We start from the raw sequence: 17,961 nt of genomic DNA, 5'->3' as shown, positions 1-17,961 counted from the left end.
CTAAAAAAGGAAAACTTACTGAAATGATTTAAATCCACTTCTATGAAAATTATTTAAAAAATACAAACAAAAATAGTTTGCATGTCACAATTACAATTTTTCAAAATCATCCCTAATTATAATCTAATATTCATTATAATCCTTTTAATCTTCTGAAAATTTCAAAGAATATTACCTTTTTGGAAAGCTGGACTTTGCTGGAGTAATTGGACTGCAGTAGATAACTGTAGGTATAAGGCAAAGATGTAGTCTTTTTCAAAAGTGTAGAAAATTTTGCCTTATTTCTACCATTACAAATCAGAAAATTCAATAACTTCATATAATTAGAGTATTAACCTATGAAAATAAGGTATTTATCAACTACAGTATCTTACCTTTTACAATTTGGGTAAATATAAATTTATTTTGTTACATAAAGAATTTTAAAAATTAACTATAAACGACAGATAATTATTTTAATTAAAGCTCTAACTATTGAATTCGTGTCAAATTCAAATAAAATTACCATAGCTCATAAAATTATTTATTAATAAACACCGTATGTAAATGAGCCAGAAGAAATATAAGCATCAGCACTATGTAATTATTTCTTTGCAATAGGAGTTTTTAAAAAGCAGCTATAATTGAATAAAAACTATAAAGTAAAGTGTTAGACAATTTTAAATTATAAGGAATCTACTATCATTATTTCTCAACATTCACTACGGTTAATTGAAACATAACACAACATATTTCAAGAACTAACAGAAAGTCTTAATTCTTTATGATACAAGAAATTAAATAAACATTAACTTACAGATATTGTCGGTTCAAATATTTAACTTTCTCTTATAGATATACATATATAATTTTTTCAAAAGAAAATTTTTTATTACAAGCACTACTCGAAAATTCCGACAATTACACACTTTTGAACAGCAAAATTTTAAAAATCGCGTTTTCTGTTTTTGTTTTGCTTTTTCTCTTTTCAACACTTTCACTTCTCTAATAGAATCATTCGTACTTTACTTCACAATAATAGTACTCGATTGTAATTTTCCTAAAAGCACAAATAATGATTTGTAAATTATTATATTGGGGATAGTTTTAAAACTATATTATATTTTTCTAAAATTTATACCATAAATTGAAGCAGAAATCAACATTAACTCGAAGATCTGTAATTGTAACTGTAAAGTATCACCTCATTGCAGTTTGCGGCATGTTATGTGGTTTGTTTTCTTGCTGAAGCGAAGAAATATATTTTAGTGTTCTCCCGGTTATAAACTATAATTATATTGATAATAGTTTTTAATTTCAAAGTTTTCATTTTCATCATGAAGCTTATTACTCACAATTTTTTGTCCGCAAAATGCCTGAAGCGTGTAAATGTCGGATATCCTTTGAAAATCGTTGTAAGTTTCAGCATGTGGTATTATATGTGTTTGAATTTAATACGCATTTCTTTCTGATGACAGATGAAAAAAAATATTTGTCATTGAATTTTTTTTTTTTAATTCTGAGAATACTATTTTTTATATGTGATTATTAATAAGAAATTTTTAATGATACTGTATGTTAAAAAATTATGATAATAATTTTAGTATCTATTGATGCTTACATTTTCAATTACCGCTTGAATTTTGTCTGTATTTGTTTGTATTATTTTTCACTTATCCGTTTTCAAATTTTTCTATAAATCCTTTCTATTTATAAAAATAAAATTCGGAATTTAATGCTGATTAGATGCCTATGTTTCATACTATTAGTTTCCTGCCATCTTTAACTATTTAGTATTTTTTAGCTATTTAGTACTCTTTTATATGGCTTTTAACTCTGATTACAGTTATGAGTTTTTCTAAAATTCTCTAGCACTACACTGATTGATTATGAATATTTGCTGCAAAATTTTTCATTAAAAAAAATCACCTTTTTCAATTATTCAAAACAGTTAATTCAATATATAACCATTAAATGATGTAAGAATTTCATTTTATATGCATTTAAAAAAAATCATACCTATTTCTGGTTTTGAATATGAATTTTACCAACAATGAATATGTAATATTATGCAATATTCTATTTTAAATCATTGGTGCTTATTTGTATAGTACAAAATGTACAGAAATAAGTAAATTTACTTAACTGCATTTGCAGAATAAAAATATTGTGAGTAGTGTTTAGCATTTCATGTAATAAAATATAAGAAGCTGTATTGATGTATAATATTCCATTGAAATTTTACATAAAATATTATGAATATTTGTTACATATTAAACTAAATAAGTTTTTTATTCATCATAATTACCACAGGGGTGTTTGTGCTCCGGGGATTTTGAACTTCGATACCCGGAAATTCCGGGGATCGTCGTTCAAAAGGAAGTAGGAATAATAATGAATTATTTATTTTGATCTGGGTAATTTTGTTTGCTTTGAAAGCAGAAAACGCAAGGTCAGTATGTGTGGTGAAAACTTTTCCTTTCTTTCTCCAAAGGCAGTGATAATGCGTGAAAAGGGGGAAAAAACTTCTTTTTTGTTCTTTCCTTATTGCGAGTTATGAGTTATGACTCATTCCCCCAGTTCTCGGACATTCTCTTCTGGATTCTTTTCGGCAAGTAGGCGCGGCAGAAAAAAAAAGGGAGAGACTTCGTTCGATCAGATGTGCGATCACGTGACCTGGGTTCAAAGGTCTTAATTTTGCAAAATTAATGGTTATTAATTTTGCAAAAAAAAGTAATTCATTGAACTTTTAAAATTAGGTCATTCAATACTTCATAATTGTAATTTTTCATTTCTCTCCCCCCCCCCTTCTCGAAACTCCAAAATGTTGGTAGTAAGTCCGTAAAAGTTTCAGGGGATTTTTTGGGGTCCCACAGACACCCCTGTTACCATATATCATAACAAACAAATGTTTGAATGATAATGTTTCAAGGTGTTATTCTATACAATTTTAAAATTTACTGAATCTCCAGTATGTTGTTCTCAATAAATCAGTGCTAAAAGTTCAATAACATTTTTTTTATTAAATATCATTAAAAAATAATTGGGTATATATTAAATAGCATGGAGAAATGAATTGACATGGAATTTGATACAAAATATCTTATTTAAAATTATTGATTTTAGAATTGATTACAGAAGATGTATTTCTTGTTTTGTAATATTGATATATCTTTTTTTTTTTTTTATGGAAAATAGGCAATAACTGTGTAACCTGTAACCATGTCATTAATCATTATGTGTAGATTGTAGGAAGTTAACCATTAAAAGTGTAATTAGATTTTGATTTATAAATCATCACTGTTTTTTGTTTTTTTTTATAGCCTAAAGAAATTCAAGAAGTAAAAACTGACTTTAATGCTGAATTCATTTGCAGAATGATTCCAAAACTGGATTGGGATGTCTTGTATTCAACTGCTGAATCAGTAAGATATTTTCATTGCAATGCAAGTGTATCCTGAGAAATAATATAATTCTGGAATTGAATTAAATTTGTGAAATATCTTTCCAAATGCTGCAATGTATATTAATACTATATATGTAAAAATAAGCTATACTAAAACCTACATATCTAAAATTTACATTTTTATCGAGGTCTATTTTCTGTAGCTACTCTTCCCAATAATCCAAAACAGTTTTTTTTTATAACAACTAGCTCTTGAATTATTTTAATATTTATTTTTCCCACACTTATGCAAATTACTGACAGACCAAATTTGGAAAAGGTGACTGTCGTTCCAATACAGAATTTTTGAGAATACTTATGAAATCAATAATTATAAAATTTTGTATTCTAAATGTGCCAATAAATAGGAAATTTTTTATACTATGTAATATAATGATTCTACTTCATACTCTGTTAGACTTTTATTTTATGAATTACGATGAAGGTAGTGCTCTGGTTAGGATTTCTGATTTCTTGATACTTTTTCTTCGGGAAAACCAGGGAACTTAAGTTATTTCCAGAAATGTATCAAGATTTTTAAAAATAAAAAAATTAGCTATTTTTAATTGATATTAATAATAATTACACAGAATAAGGATATTCATAAATTCTTAAATTTATATTTCTTTGTATATAGGAAAAAAAAAAAAATTATCAAATGTTCATTTTTAAAATATTATTTAAGAAACCAAAAGCGAACTATATTTTTATCACTTACAATTCTTGCTCAAGTTAGAAGAACTCTTGTTAGTTGAACAACACAGGCCCTTTGTCTTTGACAGATTTTTTTCTCTTTTTTTTTTTAAAGAGTTTTCTTCCAAAGTTTAAGTTCCCTCATTTAATTGAAAAAATTTGGTCAATGATTTGTCTTCATTAAAAAAAAAAGAAATCATTTATATCAATTTTTTGAATTTAGAGATATTTTGTTTATTTTATTTTTTAAGCATTGAATGATCAACAATAAATTGCAGCAGCAGCATACATTTTTTTTTTCTTCCAAAATTTAGGTAGTCTATTAATTTAACTAAACTAACATTGCATCTTTTACTAACTCTTTCATATTTACAAATTGTGCTCTGTTGGTTCAACTTTCTTATTGTGAAAGTAAATAGGCCTTTGGCAGTAAGCAAAGTTACATTTGATTTTCTAAGCTAATTTTTAATGGCCTCAACTTGCTACTGTTGAAGTCAGAGTTTTAAATTCTACGCTAGTTAAAATTTATTATTCTATGATATCAGTTTGTACTTTTGAAATTGCTGATTTTTTTCTCTGAAAAATCTTTCTGGCATTGCTAACAAACTATTCCAATGTATATTTGTGTCTAAACAAATAATCTTTTCACAGAAAAATTATTTTAACATAATTTTATGAAATATGATTCTTGAAAGATGATTTTATGAATAGTTTTGCTATATCCCTATTCTTTTTTTATAGATCCATTTATATTTGTTTTAGAATTTTTCGCTGCTTAAGTAATATAAAATATAACATCTATTGCTATACTACTTTAAATTCTAAATCTAATGCTTTGTCAAAATCTTTAATTTCTTTATCTTAATCAATATCTTATATTTTCTATTTCAATAGTGCTTTTTCCCAAACCTCATCTTTTCTTATAAAGAATTTGCGCAGTATATGAGGTGTATATGATAAGTGCATAGCATAAGTGATACTCGCAATTAATTATTTTTCTAAACATAAGCAACAATAACAAATACAACTATGCATATTCCAACTGTGATTATGAATTCCTTTAGTATATCATCTTTTGCTTTGATATAATTTTTAGCTGAAAAAAATCCACTAATAGCATTTCTAAATTAAAGAATATGTTAGATTGAATTGAAAATTTTTGTTTGTCTATTTTTAAGCAGCATATATTCATCAAGTGTCAAACTGCAAACTACTTGTGCATTTATGAAATTTTATTTGTAACGTGAGTTTTAATCAAATCATAGAAATTTATTGTAGTTTATAATTTTATATATTGTGGCTTGGCATGGCATTTTCATCTTGATAATTTTGTTTATTGTTATGCAATTTTTTTCCCCTCTCCCTGCAGTGTTCATAATTTTTATCACTCCTGTTTTTGAAATGACTTTTTTAAAGTCCTCTGTAAAATTCATTCAGTCATGTAACTGCATTTATTGGGCTATTCTTTCCCAGTATTTTTATGTGTCGGAGTGGAGATGGTATTTATTGTGTTGCTTCTATGCCAACAGATAGCATTGTTTTTTTTACCTATTTCAGTGTAATAAGTATATAAAAACCTGTGCGTCTTTAAATGCAACATTGTGTCAAAACTTTAAAGCAATTGGTGAAGAACTTATTGATTTTGAATAAACGAACATTTACATTTTTATTTATCTAGATATCATGAAGTAGTAACTCAAAATAAATAAAAGCATGTAAAAATCGATGTTGGCATATGCATTTTTTTTATTGAAAATTCTCTTGCTATTTGTTAAACTTATGTTAACTTTAATTAGATTTTTTTAAAATTTCTTTTTTATTTTCTAGTTTAGAAAACTGTTCGCTAAGATTTTAAGGAAATCAAATTATGAAAATCACGTTTATTTTTATATTTAAGAAAGTTTAGTTTCTTTCAATAAAATGTCATGTTCTTTAGCGTTTTGTTTAACTATTTTTATTTTTATAATATATTTTAAATTATAGATTGGTCATTTAAATGACTTGCCCAAGACATTATCACCTCAGTATGAAAATGATGAAGAACTCCTGAGAAAAATTCATCATGTCCTGCTTGAAGTAAATTTGCCATTTTTATTTTCCTTAAATATTTTGTTAAGTGATTATTAAGATAAAAATATGTAAAATTAAAAAAAATTAAATTCGTAAAAAGCTAAAATTTTTTTTTTCATGATCTGAAAAATAATATTCATGATATGAATTTATTAATGTGTTTTCTGTTACATGCTTTAAAACTTTAACATGTCCAAATACTTCCAGTGTTAATAGAGAAAATGCATATACTGTAATTATTTAAAATCATTCAATGCTAACTGTTATTTTTCTTTATCTGTTAAGAAGTTTAATATTTCTAGATGTTGGGTTTGATGATTTTTCAAACCCGGCTTTAAAAAACCGGTTTTTTTAAAGGAAATTTGTCACATTTGAAAACCAGTTTTCCAGAACGCCTGGATATTCCAATTCTTCAAAAAATATATATATATATATCGGTTGGGACCGATTTGTCTAGCAGCTGGGGACTTAAGGCGACAAGATGCAAATTTATTAAGAAGTGTAGGTATATTTGAATTTCTGTTAAATGAACTAAAAAAATTTGAGCACTGAAATAAATTTGAGATTATTATATGCTTTAGAAGAACGAATTCTAGAAAGTAGAATTAGCGACTCTTTTGCTGTATTCGCACACTTCTAGTTCAGCGAAGAAATCTAGTGTACTTTCCTTAGTTTCAAAAACCATAATTATTAAGTTATCTGGAAAGATATTGTCTAGAATATTTCCAAATTATTATGTGGAAACCAATTCTGATGAAAAGCAAATCGAAGAAACTACTCATCAGAGTAATGTTTTTTTAAAAGAAGCCATGGAAAAATCAATTCATAAGTTTCTTGAAGACCCTGAAGAAAAACTTGCAAATCCAAAGACACTGAAAGCTGAATTTTAATTATTTGAGGCAACGAATAAAAGAACAAAAATTTTAGATTTGTTATTTGATGCCATGAAAACTATAAAACCAAACTTAGTAGTTAGTAAACGAGTATTTTCAATTTCTGTCAATATTGTGTCCAAAATTAGACTTAGCTTTAAAACTTAGCCACCTTTCAGTCGATGTTTTATGCTTTTTTAAATCCTATTTTCTTAGGACAAATTAAAATTATTGAAAACAATATAAATATTATTCAAAATTTTTGTTTAAGTTTTCGTTATTTTGTGTAAATAATAAGTATATGTAATCTTTAATTTTATTGAATTTGATATTGATTTCGTTTTTTGTTATTTTATATAACTTAGAGAGAATATTTTTCCCTATTCTATTTTTTTTTTTTTTTTTTTTTTTGACAAAAATTCGAAAATTGGTTTTTTAAAAAGTCGGTTTCTGTATAAACCCTATTTGGATGTGATAAACAAAAGGAATCTTAATATTTTTCATACTTTATTTGGCTCTCATTAAAATTTATGTTTTATAAGAGAATCTAAATAGTTTTATTTAATCTCTATTTTTAAATATTGTTTTGTATTATTTACATTCATTCTGTGTTCATTCATTTATTCTATCTTGAGTTGATAATACATTGCAATCAAATCAAAAGTGGATAATCCAATATATCTTTTTACACCTTTAATATCTATTAAAAATGAAACTTTTGTTTTAAATGCAATTTTATAATACATATATGATAACAGGTTTTTAAAGCCAAATACTGTCGCATAGAAATTAACTTACAGTAAGACGTAATTTTTTAACCAGATTTATTTTGCCGCAGTACTTTACACACACAGCACTACCACTGAAAATTTATTCAGCTGTAGTCTTTTTATATACCTTAAGGAATGCTCTAGAATACTCAATCAGGGAGAATATTTACATACATTTAATTTGCATATAAATTAAATAAAGGAAATAATTGTAAATAAATGTAATAATTATTCTTAGATTTGAATCCGAGTCCTTGGCATGATAGAGCAGTTCTCTAACTGTTAGGCCACCAAGTCCTCAGCTGGAATGTGACAATACTATTGAAATATAATTGCATTTCAAATAAAAGCATCATATTTAATTAGGTTGTATGATGCATCGTGTCATTTTTTCTTATTATAGATGTTTTTTAAACATTTTTAATACCACTTCTTATCACATTTTGTTATAATTACTAAGTAAATTTAAATTTATTAAAGTTTAATATTTTATATTATGTTGGCTTATTCATTTTTGCTTCCTAATATATGTAAAATTATATTGACTTTACTATCATTTGCCAGAAATGGATTTGGCATATTCTATTGTAATCACTACATGCTCAAAAACTTTGATTTTCTTTGAAATCTTTTTGAAATAACCCTTAATGATCAAAATGTTTTGCAGGTTGAAGTTATATCTGCTGATTTAATTTGTCCTGAAACTGGGGTGAAGTTTCCTGTAAGTGATGGTATTCCTAATATGCTTGCCAATGAAGATGAAGTCTGAATTCACTGTATTCCACAACCAAAAATTACATCTAACTTTCATACAATATTATTGTTGGATGCAAGTTTTTAAAGGATTTTTCATTTGTCAAGGATTGGACAGAGATGTATATTGCTTGTATATAAATTTATCATGTTATTTAATAAAGCATTCAATTTTGAGTTTTATTATTGTGTAGTGAATGAATAAGAAACTTTCTACAATTAATTTAACACAATATGATCAATATCATAACACATAAAACATAGCTTCGAATTTTGATTGTTACTTATAATTTCCTTAAAGGTGCATATCAGACTTTTCGATTATTTCATAAGACAAAAGCAGACATTACTTTAGAAAGCTTTATGGTGTTTTTGAATTTTAATTTTAAATATTTAGTAGCAAAAACTCCTGAATTTTTATTGGATATTTTTGGCATCATTTGAAAAATTTTGCAACCCAATTTTCTTTTGAAGAATTATTAAAACTAATAAAAATAGAAAATAATGAAAAATACATTAATTGATGAAAAAAATTAAAATAGTTATTTCACAAATATTAATAATGCTTTGTGTAAAAGGATTTTTCACAATTATTTTTCATTATAAATATTGAAGAATTTTTATTTTCTGCAACTGTTATATTATTCTATATGACCCTATTTGGATCGTAATATATAATTTAAGAAGCACTGATTCAATGGCTAAAATCTGAAGACTATCACAATCTGAAAAATAATGTTGACAGTCTTTACAATTGCACTACAAAATAGATTTAATTTTCGTATTTTTTTTTTTTTTTTTTCAGTTTTATGAATTTGAATATATGATGGTTTAAATATTATCTCTATTCAGATCAGATATTCATGATACCTCTGTAATGTTGTTTCATATTTTAAATTCTGTACAATATTGTGAAGGATGTAACATTGCGATATCTACGCTGAAAAGAATCAAAAAATTCTCCAAAAAGGAAATTTGGGTAACATACAGATTCTAAACATTTTTTCATTTTCAGACTAATTTAAGTAAATTGCCTTTTTTTAATGAGTGATTGTATAGTTTTTCAAAAATTAATTAATTTAGCATCTTTTTATCAACAAACTTAATTGGATGAAAGCAGCTCCCATTTTAGTCTCAATTTTTTTTTCTTGTTAAAGTTGATTAACAGATTTTGTGTATTGAATTGTAGATTAGAATGATTTTTTTATAAATATATTCATAATTATTCAAGATTTAATGCAAGAATATATGGATAAAGTTAGAGCTAATAAAATTTGTATAGTGATAAAAAAATTTTATGAACAGATTGAAGCTAAAGTTATGCAAGTTACATTTTCTTTTTTTTCTGGAAATTAATGTTTTAGGATAATACAATATAATTAATACAATTATATTGTATTATCCAGGATAAAAAGATTTATTAACATTTTTGAATTTTTCAGTTAGAATCCAGATTCAATTTGATGGGTGAATTAAATTTTAATTTATATTGGCTACAATTTTAAACATAATTTTATTTAAAGTTACTTGTGAATATAAATTTTAAACTATTTATATTATTTGAATCTCATTCAGAAGTAGCATTTGAAGAAGAACACTTCACCTTGGGCATCTTTTACATGTTAATTAGTGAAAAGTAACTGAAAAATTAGATAACAATTTTTGTTGTCTTTGTATTATGAAATATCAGAAACAATATTAGTTAAAACTATAAATTGTTATCTAATTTATAGTTTAATACAAATACACATACATTATACACAAATGTATAAGAACTTTATTTTAACAAAATATTAAAGGAAATTCCTTTGATTCTAGAATTAACTGGAACAGAATGAATACTATCCATTTATTAAAATAATAAAGAATTCTTGAAATGTGTGAAATAATTTGTATTACTCGAGGGCTTCTCCATTTTCTAAATGATTCAATACACTAAAAATGCCATGTTCACAAAAAAGGAAATTAATATTCTCACAATTGATGCCATTTTTATGTTAATTTTTCTGAAAAAATTAAATTTCAAGGATATAAAATTGAAATTGGATATATTATACACAAAATGATACTAAATTATATAGGATTGTAAATTTTTGTAAGATTATCATGAGAGGATTTAAAAGAAAGCTGTTGTAATGTGTTTCATAATAACATAATTCATAATAACAAGTTGTTATAATTTTAATGAGTTGAAACAATATATTCTTATCTATGATATAATGGATAAGGTCATATCATTGACATAGCTGTTCTGAGCACCTGTTTTAGGAAAGAGCCTAACAGAATATTCTTGTATTGCCTTTTAGGCTCCTCTAAATTTATAACATCTTTGAAGGTAATGGAGAAGAAATGCAAAACTAACTGAAAATACTTAATGGGACAACTAGTCACTGTTTCAAAGTGTATTATAATTTCAAAAAATTATATATGCGTGAGATTTACCCTTGGAAAAGTAATTTGATGCATAATTATTCACCTAATACAAAGATTTGTTTATTGCTCTGAAAAATAAATATGCATAATTGTTTTAAGTCGAATTTCTTTGAAAAATTAATCTACATTTTTTTTATTATTCTGCAGGCGTTTTTAACAATCAAAATTGAAAAATAAATAAATAAAACACCAAAATGATGCACCATCTTGAATGGTGTTGAGATTCACCATCTAAGTGCAAAGGGTTAGATATGGTTTATAAAGTTGAATATTGTATCATTCTTATTATTTTGCATCACAATGAAAATGAATATTATAGTATTCATGTCTGTAAATCACACCAGCATGTTTGCAAAAAATTAATGCCACAGGCTTTATTTTTCTTCATTATGGATCCTGTTCTCTCCTCCCCTCTGAATTCAACTTGCATACATCACTGAGCTATGGTAAACTTGAAAAGCATTTAAAAAACATTTTTAGTATTTTATAATACACCACTACAAGTAATGTAATTAACTACTGAAAATATAAATTTTTTACTGAAAAAAAGCTTCTTCCCTTGGTTTGTGTAATTTTCTATGGAAAATATAATCAGTGTATTAATAGTTGCGTAACTGGAAAAATAACATTTATTGGCTCATATTTCAGAATTTCATTGTTTCTTTAAATTGGTGAGAAAAGAAGGCCAGACGTAAAATAAATATCCATTCATCTATAAGTTGTTGTTGTTTTTCTTTTGCGAAATGTAATGCTTATATTTTTTTTATTATTATTATTACTATTTAAAGCGTTTTTTTTTTTTTTTGTAGTTATCCAAGATAGCTTCTTTTGATAAGTTTTGGAAGATTGGCAACTGAATTTTAAATAACACATGCATGAAAAGAAATTACAAATGAAGATCGAATTTTCGATATTCAGCTGATTCATCTTCTTCCCTTGGTTTGGTTCCTTGGTTCCTTCTATTCCTTGGTTTGTGTAAGAACCTCCTATCACCACATTAGAATTAAACGAATTAAAAATATAGTTTTTAATTTTAATTAGGGAAAAGAACAAAAGAAATTTAATTTTGGAGTAAGACAAGTGTCCGGATTTTCGCCGCACATCTTTCAAAAACTGGCTCATGCTCGACATTTTGAATGGTTGCAACATATAACAACAAACGGCTTTTTGGGTAGCAATAAAAAACTTTTTTTTCTCCATGCTTTATTATAAATTGACATCTTTTAAATAAATCCTTAAGTTATCTTGCACAATCACTTATTTAAGAATCTGATGGTCATGCCATTTATCCGAGTCGCTTGTTACTTCCGGAGGTTAAGAGCCTCGAGTTCAAGCACTCCATTACATCCACTCGAATCGGCAGCAATAAAAAAACACATTATTTGGCAAAAAATTCAACCTTGGCGAACGAGCATAGGTCAGTATTAGTTAAGAAAAGCAGTTAACCATAAAGAAAGATTAGGTCGAATAGAGAAAATGGTAATGGTTTCAGTAAATACAAAAGGTAATCAGTAAAAATGAGAACGAAAAGGATCGATTCGATTTTTTTTTAACTTTTATTTGAGGAGAAAAAATAGTGGGCTATTCATTATAAATAGGAAGAAGTGTAAATAATTGCGCGATGTTCACAAGATAGTGTATTTGAATACATTGAAGCAATTTTAAAAAATTCATTATAATTAAAAAAAAATATTAATCAGACGTTCTCATGTATTTGAACTTTCCACGCAGTCATCGAACTCGTTCATTAGCGTAATCCGATGTCAGGGCCCATCCACAAATTGTGTCCGTTTCTCATTTTCATCTGTACGCTGATTCATTCTCATCATCTATTTGTTTTCGCTTCTTCCCACAGTTATTATTATTAAGTAAAAATCATTTATTTATCTTCCCTTTATTTAAGATTTTAATGTATAAATTAAAAGAGTAAGATTTAAAACTTTTTTTTCTCTAATATTACAAATAGTATCGTAATTCTTTGTATGGTGTCGGAAACATCGGACGAATACGTACATTGTTGGATGATCCGCCAGACTGAAATTGAATAATGTGACTGTTTTTATCTCTGAAGCTGGATTTTCGATATTTTCCTAAATTAAGCATTTACTTTGGTGAGGTAATTACTATTCATTTTAATGCATGTTTTTAAAGTTCATTTTTGTGCTGTGATATTGGTCTTATTAAATCTGACAATACCGCCTATTCAAAAATTATGTTGCAAGTGTAAACAAACTGGATCATGAGTATTATCGTGACGAATTTTATTACCTTTTGTAATCTATTCAGAGTTTCAAGAACATGAGTCTTTTATAAATTTTTTTTTTACCGATGATTCTCCTGTTTTACCCAATGTACCAATATTCTCAAATGTACCAGTAAGTCTATTATTTAAGAAAATTAAATGTTTATACTGTTTTTATAATAGTGGTATTATTGCAATTAAATGAACCCACTTTATCAAAAATATTTAAAAGGGTAATAATCTCTAATATTTTTGAATACATTAAAATTACTGCACTGTGAAATTTTAATTAGAAACGTATTATTAATGTAATCTAAATATGCATTTGTTGAGTAAACCATCTGAAAGTAATAGATAAAAAAAAATAACATAAGAAAAGCTTCCTATAGGAAAAAAAAAGTGGAATTAAATATTCTTAAATGTAAAATTTGTATAATTTTGATGGAAAAGTTCAAATAAACATTTGCTTGTATGAATTTTGATGCTTTTTAGTTGATTTTTCAGACTTGAATAAAAATTATAAATAGGCAAAAAATGTAAACATTTTTTTGTATGTGTTTGTAAATATTAGTAATCTTTTCCAATTATAGAATTATTTCTAGAACAAAAAAAAAAAAATGAATAATTACTTTTTTAAATAAATATAAAATTTTATTTATATGCAGAATTTCTGCAATTTTTTTTTACTGTAATTTCTTTTTTAATATGATGATTTTCAATACCATTTATGTACTAATTTTCTCTTGAAAATTCAGTCTTTTTTTTTTTTTTTTTTGTACTGATTTGCTTCAAGTAAATGCAATAAATATGCTAATTGCTTTTGTCTTACCAAAAAATAATATTCCATTGAGGATTGCTGATTGAATTGCTGATTTTTTTTTTTTTTTTTACAAAACTATTAAATGTTTTTTTATTCAGTATTCTTCAGAATGATTTTATTCAGAACAGTCTTTTCTATAAAACTGTTTGATTACTTTTAATGTAACTTATTATTAAGTTAGTTACATTGATTTTTATATTTGTGTAATACTAAATTTATTATGTCTTTAAATGCAATTTTCTCAAGTTCTAAATTTTGGCATAATTTTCTTATGACAAATATCACAAATTAAAATTTAATGCATACTTTTATTCAAATTTGGTGTAATAATTCAAATTTAGTGAATAAACAATCGGTTCACTTTTTTTGTTTTAATACGGGGGGAAAAATTAGGAATTTCATGTTATTCATCAATTGAATTCCAATATTTAAAGATTGGATAGGAGATTTTTTTTTTTAATTTAGGGAATAGAAAATATAGTTAATTAAGCTATTTGTATATTATTTGATGAACTTTTTTTTTTTTTTTTTTTTTTTTGTTTTATACCTCTTTTTAATGAAAAGAAAAATCCAAATTTCAAAAAAAAAAAAAAATCATATTTAGTTGATATATTTTGGTTTCATTGATGTTTTTTCAATTTAATTTATATAAAATTTTAAAAAATATTACAATTTTAGAGCATTTTTCAAAAAATTCATTCCAAACATAGTTGTATACCTTAATTGTTAAATCTATGCTTATGCCTTTCAATATTCCTTTAACTAATGTTTAAAATTTTAGATTATTGCTAACATATCATTAAATATTAAAGAAAATTTAAGCCTGCTGTATTTGCTAGATGGTATTGGCCTTACTGCTAATCTGTGATCTATTTTAAATTTTAAGCTTTAACATAAAAGTAAAAATGCAATACTTAATTGATAAGTAGCCAATTAGCTAAGTATAAACCATAGGTAATAAGCATACTTATTAAAATAGTATCTTTATACCATTTATGCTTTATAATTTAGATAGCACTATATAGAAATTTTCGGCAAAGAATATGAAAAGATAAGTAGCATCACCAGTTCTTAGTTTTTCTCAATAGGATGGATGTGATTATATTGTTATTAATTGTAATTCGTTTCTGAAACAAAAGGAAACACATTTTACCTTTTTTTACATGAAAATCAAATTATGATTCTTTTTTATAATTAAGAATATTTTTAATATTTGTAAGTTAATTTACATAATAGCTCTTCTTTGTAGTATTAAGTATATTTATTAAAAACATCTGAAAATAATTATGTTATTAATTAGTGTTGAGAATATTTTTTTAGAAAATATCTCCAAAAGTAAGTAAAAACTACAATTTATAATTTTATTATTACCCTTTTTATCATTCAAATGATGAGGCAAATGTTAAATTATAAAATTTTATTAAGTTTATAAAATTAAAATTTTTCTCAATCTTTTGAGGTTGTTTAAAAGCTAAAAATCAATAAGAATTAGAAATTTTATTAATGTTTTATGTATTAGATAATATTTATATTCTTTTTTACATTTTATTATATGATTTTTATTTTCAGGTTAAAAATATTCTGCTGTTGGATATTTGATGAGATTTCAACTTTTACATGATTTTCAAGTAAGATTTTTTCAGAATTTCAAGTGCAGAAAAATTTCAATAAAAAAGGCAGTAAACAGTTTCCATAGATCAACTTTTCAACTTTCATCATCATATTCTTACTCGGAGGTTTCCAAATTAAAAACAGTGAGTTTGATTACAGTTATTTATTTTATTTCTATTTCTTTAAAATACTAGATTATTATTTCTTCAAGATAATTAGAATGATTTAATTTAGTTTTTAGTATAGCAGCAGATAAACTATGTATCCATTTATACAGTTTTATCTTACAAAATTATAATTTCTTGTCAATTTGCCACTAATTTTCATTGCTGACTGCCATACTAATAGATAACATTTAAAAGCAATATTTGTTATTGAAAATTATTGCTTTAGAATTAACAGAATTCTTCAAAACAAAAGATGATAATCTTACAAAGATATTCTCTATGAAAAGTTCTTTTTTTAATACAATAATTTCATTTAATGTTGTTAAACTTATATAGAAAGGAATTTTTGTTCGTTCATATTTTATGTACTGTCATACCGTTCGTGTGACAGCGATAAAATTTTGCCAATTTATTGTTTGTACTTGTGCGAAGGTTATATACATAGTACAATTCTTATATCTAATATATAAAAGCAAATTTTTGTTTGTTCATTTTATACACTGCCATACTGTTCTTCTGATTGCAATAAAAGTTTGCCAGCTTTACCAGTTGTATGTTGAATGCTCCCTATTCGGACAACCACAAAATTTATCTGTTTTTGCTGTAGACAGGAAAACAAATATTGTCTATCCTGAAGTTTCCTAGAATAATAATGTCAAAAATAGAATAAATATTATTTATACTTCTCCCTTATATATCATTCAATTTCCTTGAATGTATTCATTGCCAATAAGAAAATAAGTATCATTCATTTTATCATTCCTAATTAAACAAGATAGCTTATTTCAAATGATATTTCCAACATTATTTCTTCTCGGCAATGATGCGCCAGGTACCGTTTAGTATATAATAACAGTAAAAGTAATTTCATTAAATTAAAGTCTAGTTTTTCTTTTAAAACTTGTATCATATTTTTAATTTTGCAGAAAATGTCAGATTACTTCATTCCAAACAATACTCCTTTCATATTACTGGAATGTGAAGAAGCATTTAATCAACTCTCAGAGCAAGAAAAGCTTTATTCTCATTATTTATCAAGAGCTAGTTGGTTAGGGAGTCTTATAATTTCCCTACAGGTATGTATATTGAAATTAAATGTGAAATTTTGCATTTCAAGATAACTAACCATCTGAGGGATAAGGATTTTAATGTATAGATGCACAAAATATTATTCAGGGGATATTATGGGATTGATAGAATAATTATTGTGTTTGTGCCATTTTTTAAAAATTCAATTAGGATTACAAAAATAACATCATGTTCCAATAATGACCACTAAGACTAAAAAAAATGTATGATTTGACTCATAACACTACTTATACTGGCTACACCACTGCTGCACTTAATATAACACTGATTACAAAGATGATTAATTTATGAAATTAGTTTTACTTTGAGATGTAATTATTGCAATGCAAATGATTGTGAACAACTGATAAGCATTTAAATATTTTTATATGTATAAAATTTTTATTTATATAATATATATCAGCTGAAATATTTGATTTAATATCTGCTAGTATACATTTCAAACTTTCATTTATAAGTATTCATTTAACATTTTAAAGGCTGCTTGGTATTTAAATGTCATTTTAGAGCATTTTGTATTCATCCATACTAAAATAGATGGGTTTTTTTCCTTGCATTTAAGCTGAGTGACTTTTCAGCTATTTAATAAGCATAGATTAATAATTTTTTGAAGTATTTAATCTTTTGTATCTAAATTAATCAGGAAGGAGGAATTACATTTTGTGCAAATGAATGTAATTTGTATTCTTTGTTGGGGGAGGGACAAACTGTGTAAAAATCGAAAAAATAAATTGGATCAGATTTACAGATTTTATTCATATTATTATTGCATTATACCTTAAGACCTAATAAATGTAAGGTCTAAAGTAATAGTAAAATAATTGAAATTAAACTGAAGATAAATTTTTACCCAAGATAATATTTTCCATCAAAGTTGATTTATATGTATCCATTTTTGTACTTCAAATGATGCTACCTGATTAAATTTCAAAGCAGTGATCTTTGAAAATTTGTGCAGTGAATTTCTCTTTAATGAGAAACCAATTGGTATATATCTGGGATTGGAATATCTTTCAC

The 17,961-nt window shown here is 25.3% G+C and overlaps 3 protein-coding genes across 7 annotated transcripts in view; 2 read left to right on the top strand and 1 right to left on the bottom strand.

Annotated features, from left to right (window-relative positions):
• The window catches only part of LOC129988286 (dipeptidyl peptidase 3-like), a 39,835-nt gene extending 38,881 nt beyond the window's left edge, over positions 1-954 (bottom strand). Inside the window, exons 1-2 of one of the 2 annotated variants that reach the window (XM_056096473.1) lie at positions 797-954; positions 176-336 (exon numbers count right to left, since the gene is read on the bottom strand). In XM_056096473.1, coding sequence (XP_055952448.1) covers positions 176-319 — 144 coding nt within the window. In that variant the 5' untranslated portion in view covers positions 320-336; positions 797-954. The remainder of the gene's footprint in view (positions 1-175; positions 337-796) is intronic. The other variant, XM_056096474.1, reaches the window with a different exon arrangement.
• A 225-nt stretch (positions 955-1,179) lies between these two features.
• On the top strand, positions 1,180-8,765 carry LOC129988287 (multifunctional methyltransferase subunit TRM112-like protein). Its single transcript, XM_056096475.1, has 4 exons — positions 1,180-1,394; positions 3,303-3,404; positions 6,101-6,193; positions 8,497-8,765. Exons 1-4 carry the CDS (start codon positions 1,317-1,319, stop codon positions 8,596-8,598), a joined length of 375 nt encoding a protein of 124 aa, XP_055952450.1. The 5' UTR covers positions 1,180-1,316; the 3' UTR covers positions 8,599-8,765.
• Positions 8,766-12,816: 4,051 nt separating this feature from the next.
• LOC129989048 (dipeptidyl peptidase 3-like) overlaps positions 12,817-17,961 on the top strand; it is a 28,684-nt gene continuing 23,539 nt past the window's right edge. Inside the window, exons 1-4 of one of the 4 annotated variants that reach the window (XM_056097360.1) lie at positions 12,817-12,883; positions 12,982-13,131; positions 15,647-15,831; positions 16,782-16,931. In XM_056097360.1, the coding sequence (XP_055953335.1) occupies positions 15,676-15,831; positions 16,782-16,931 (306 nt within the window). In that variant the 5' untranslated portion in view covers positions 12,817-12,883; positions 12,982-13,131; positions 15,647-15,675. Of the gene's footprint in view, positions 12,884-12,903; positions 13,132-13,177; positions 13,391-15,646; positions 15,832-16,781; positions 16,932-17,961 lie in introns of those variants that run through there. The other 3 variants (XM_056097363.1, XM_056097362.1, XM_056097361.1) reach the window with 3 other exon arrangements.

This window comes from Argiope bruennichi, chromosome 10 (genome assembly GCF_947563725.1).
Source record: "Argiope bruennichi chromosome 10, qqArgBrue1.1, whole genome shotgun sequence".
Classification (NCBI taxonomy): Eukaryota; Metazoa; Arthropoda; class Arachnida; order Araneae; family Araneidae; genus Argiope; species Argiope bruennichi.
Note: the sequence above shows the minus strand (reverse complement) of the source record. Positions and strands in the feature narration are given on the sequence as shown.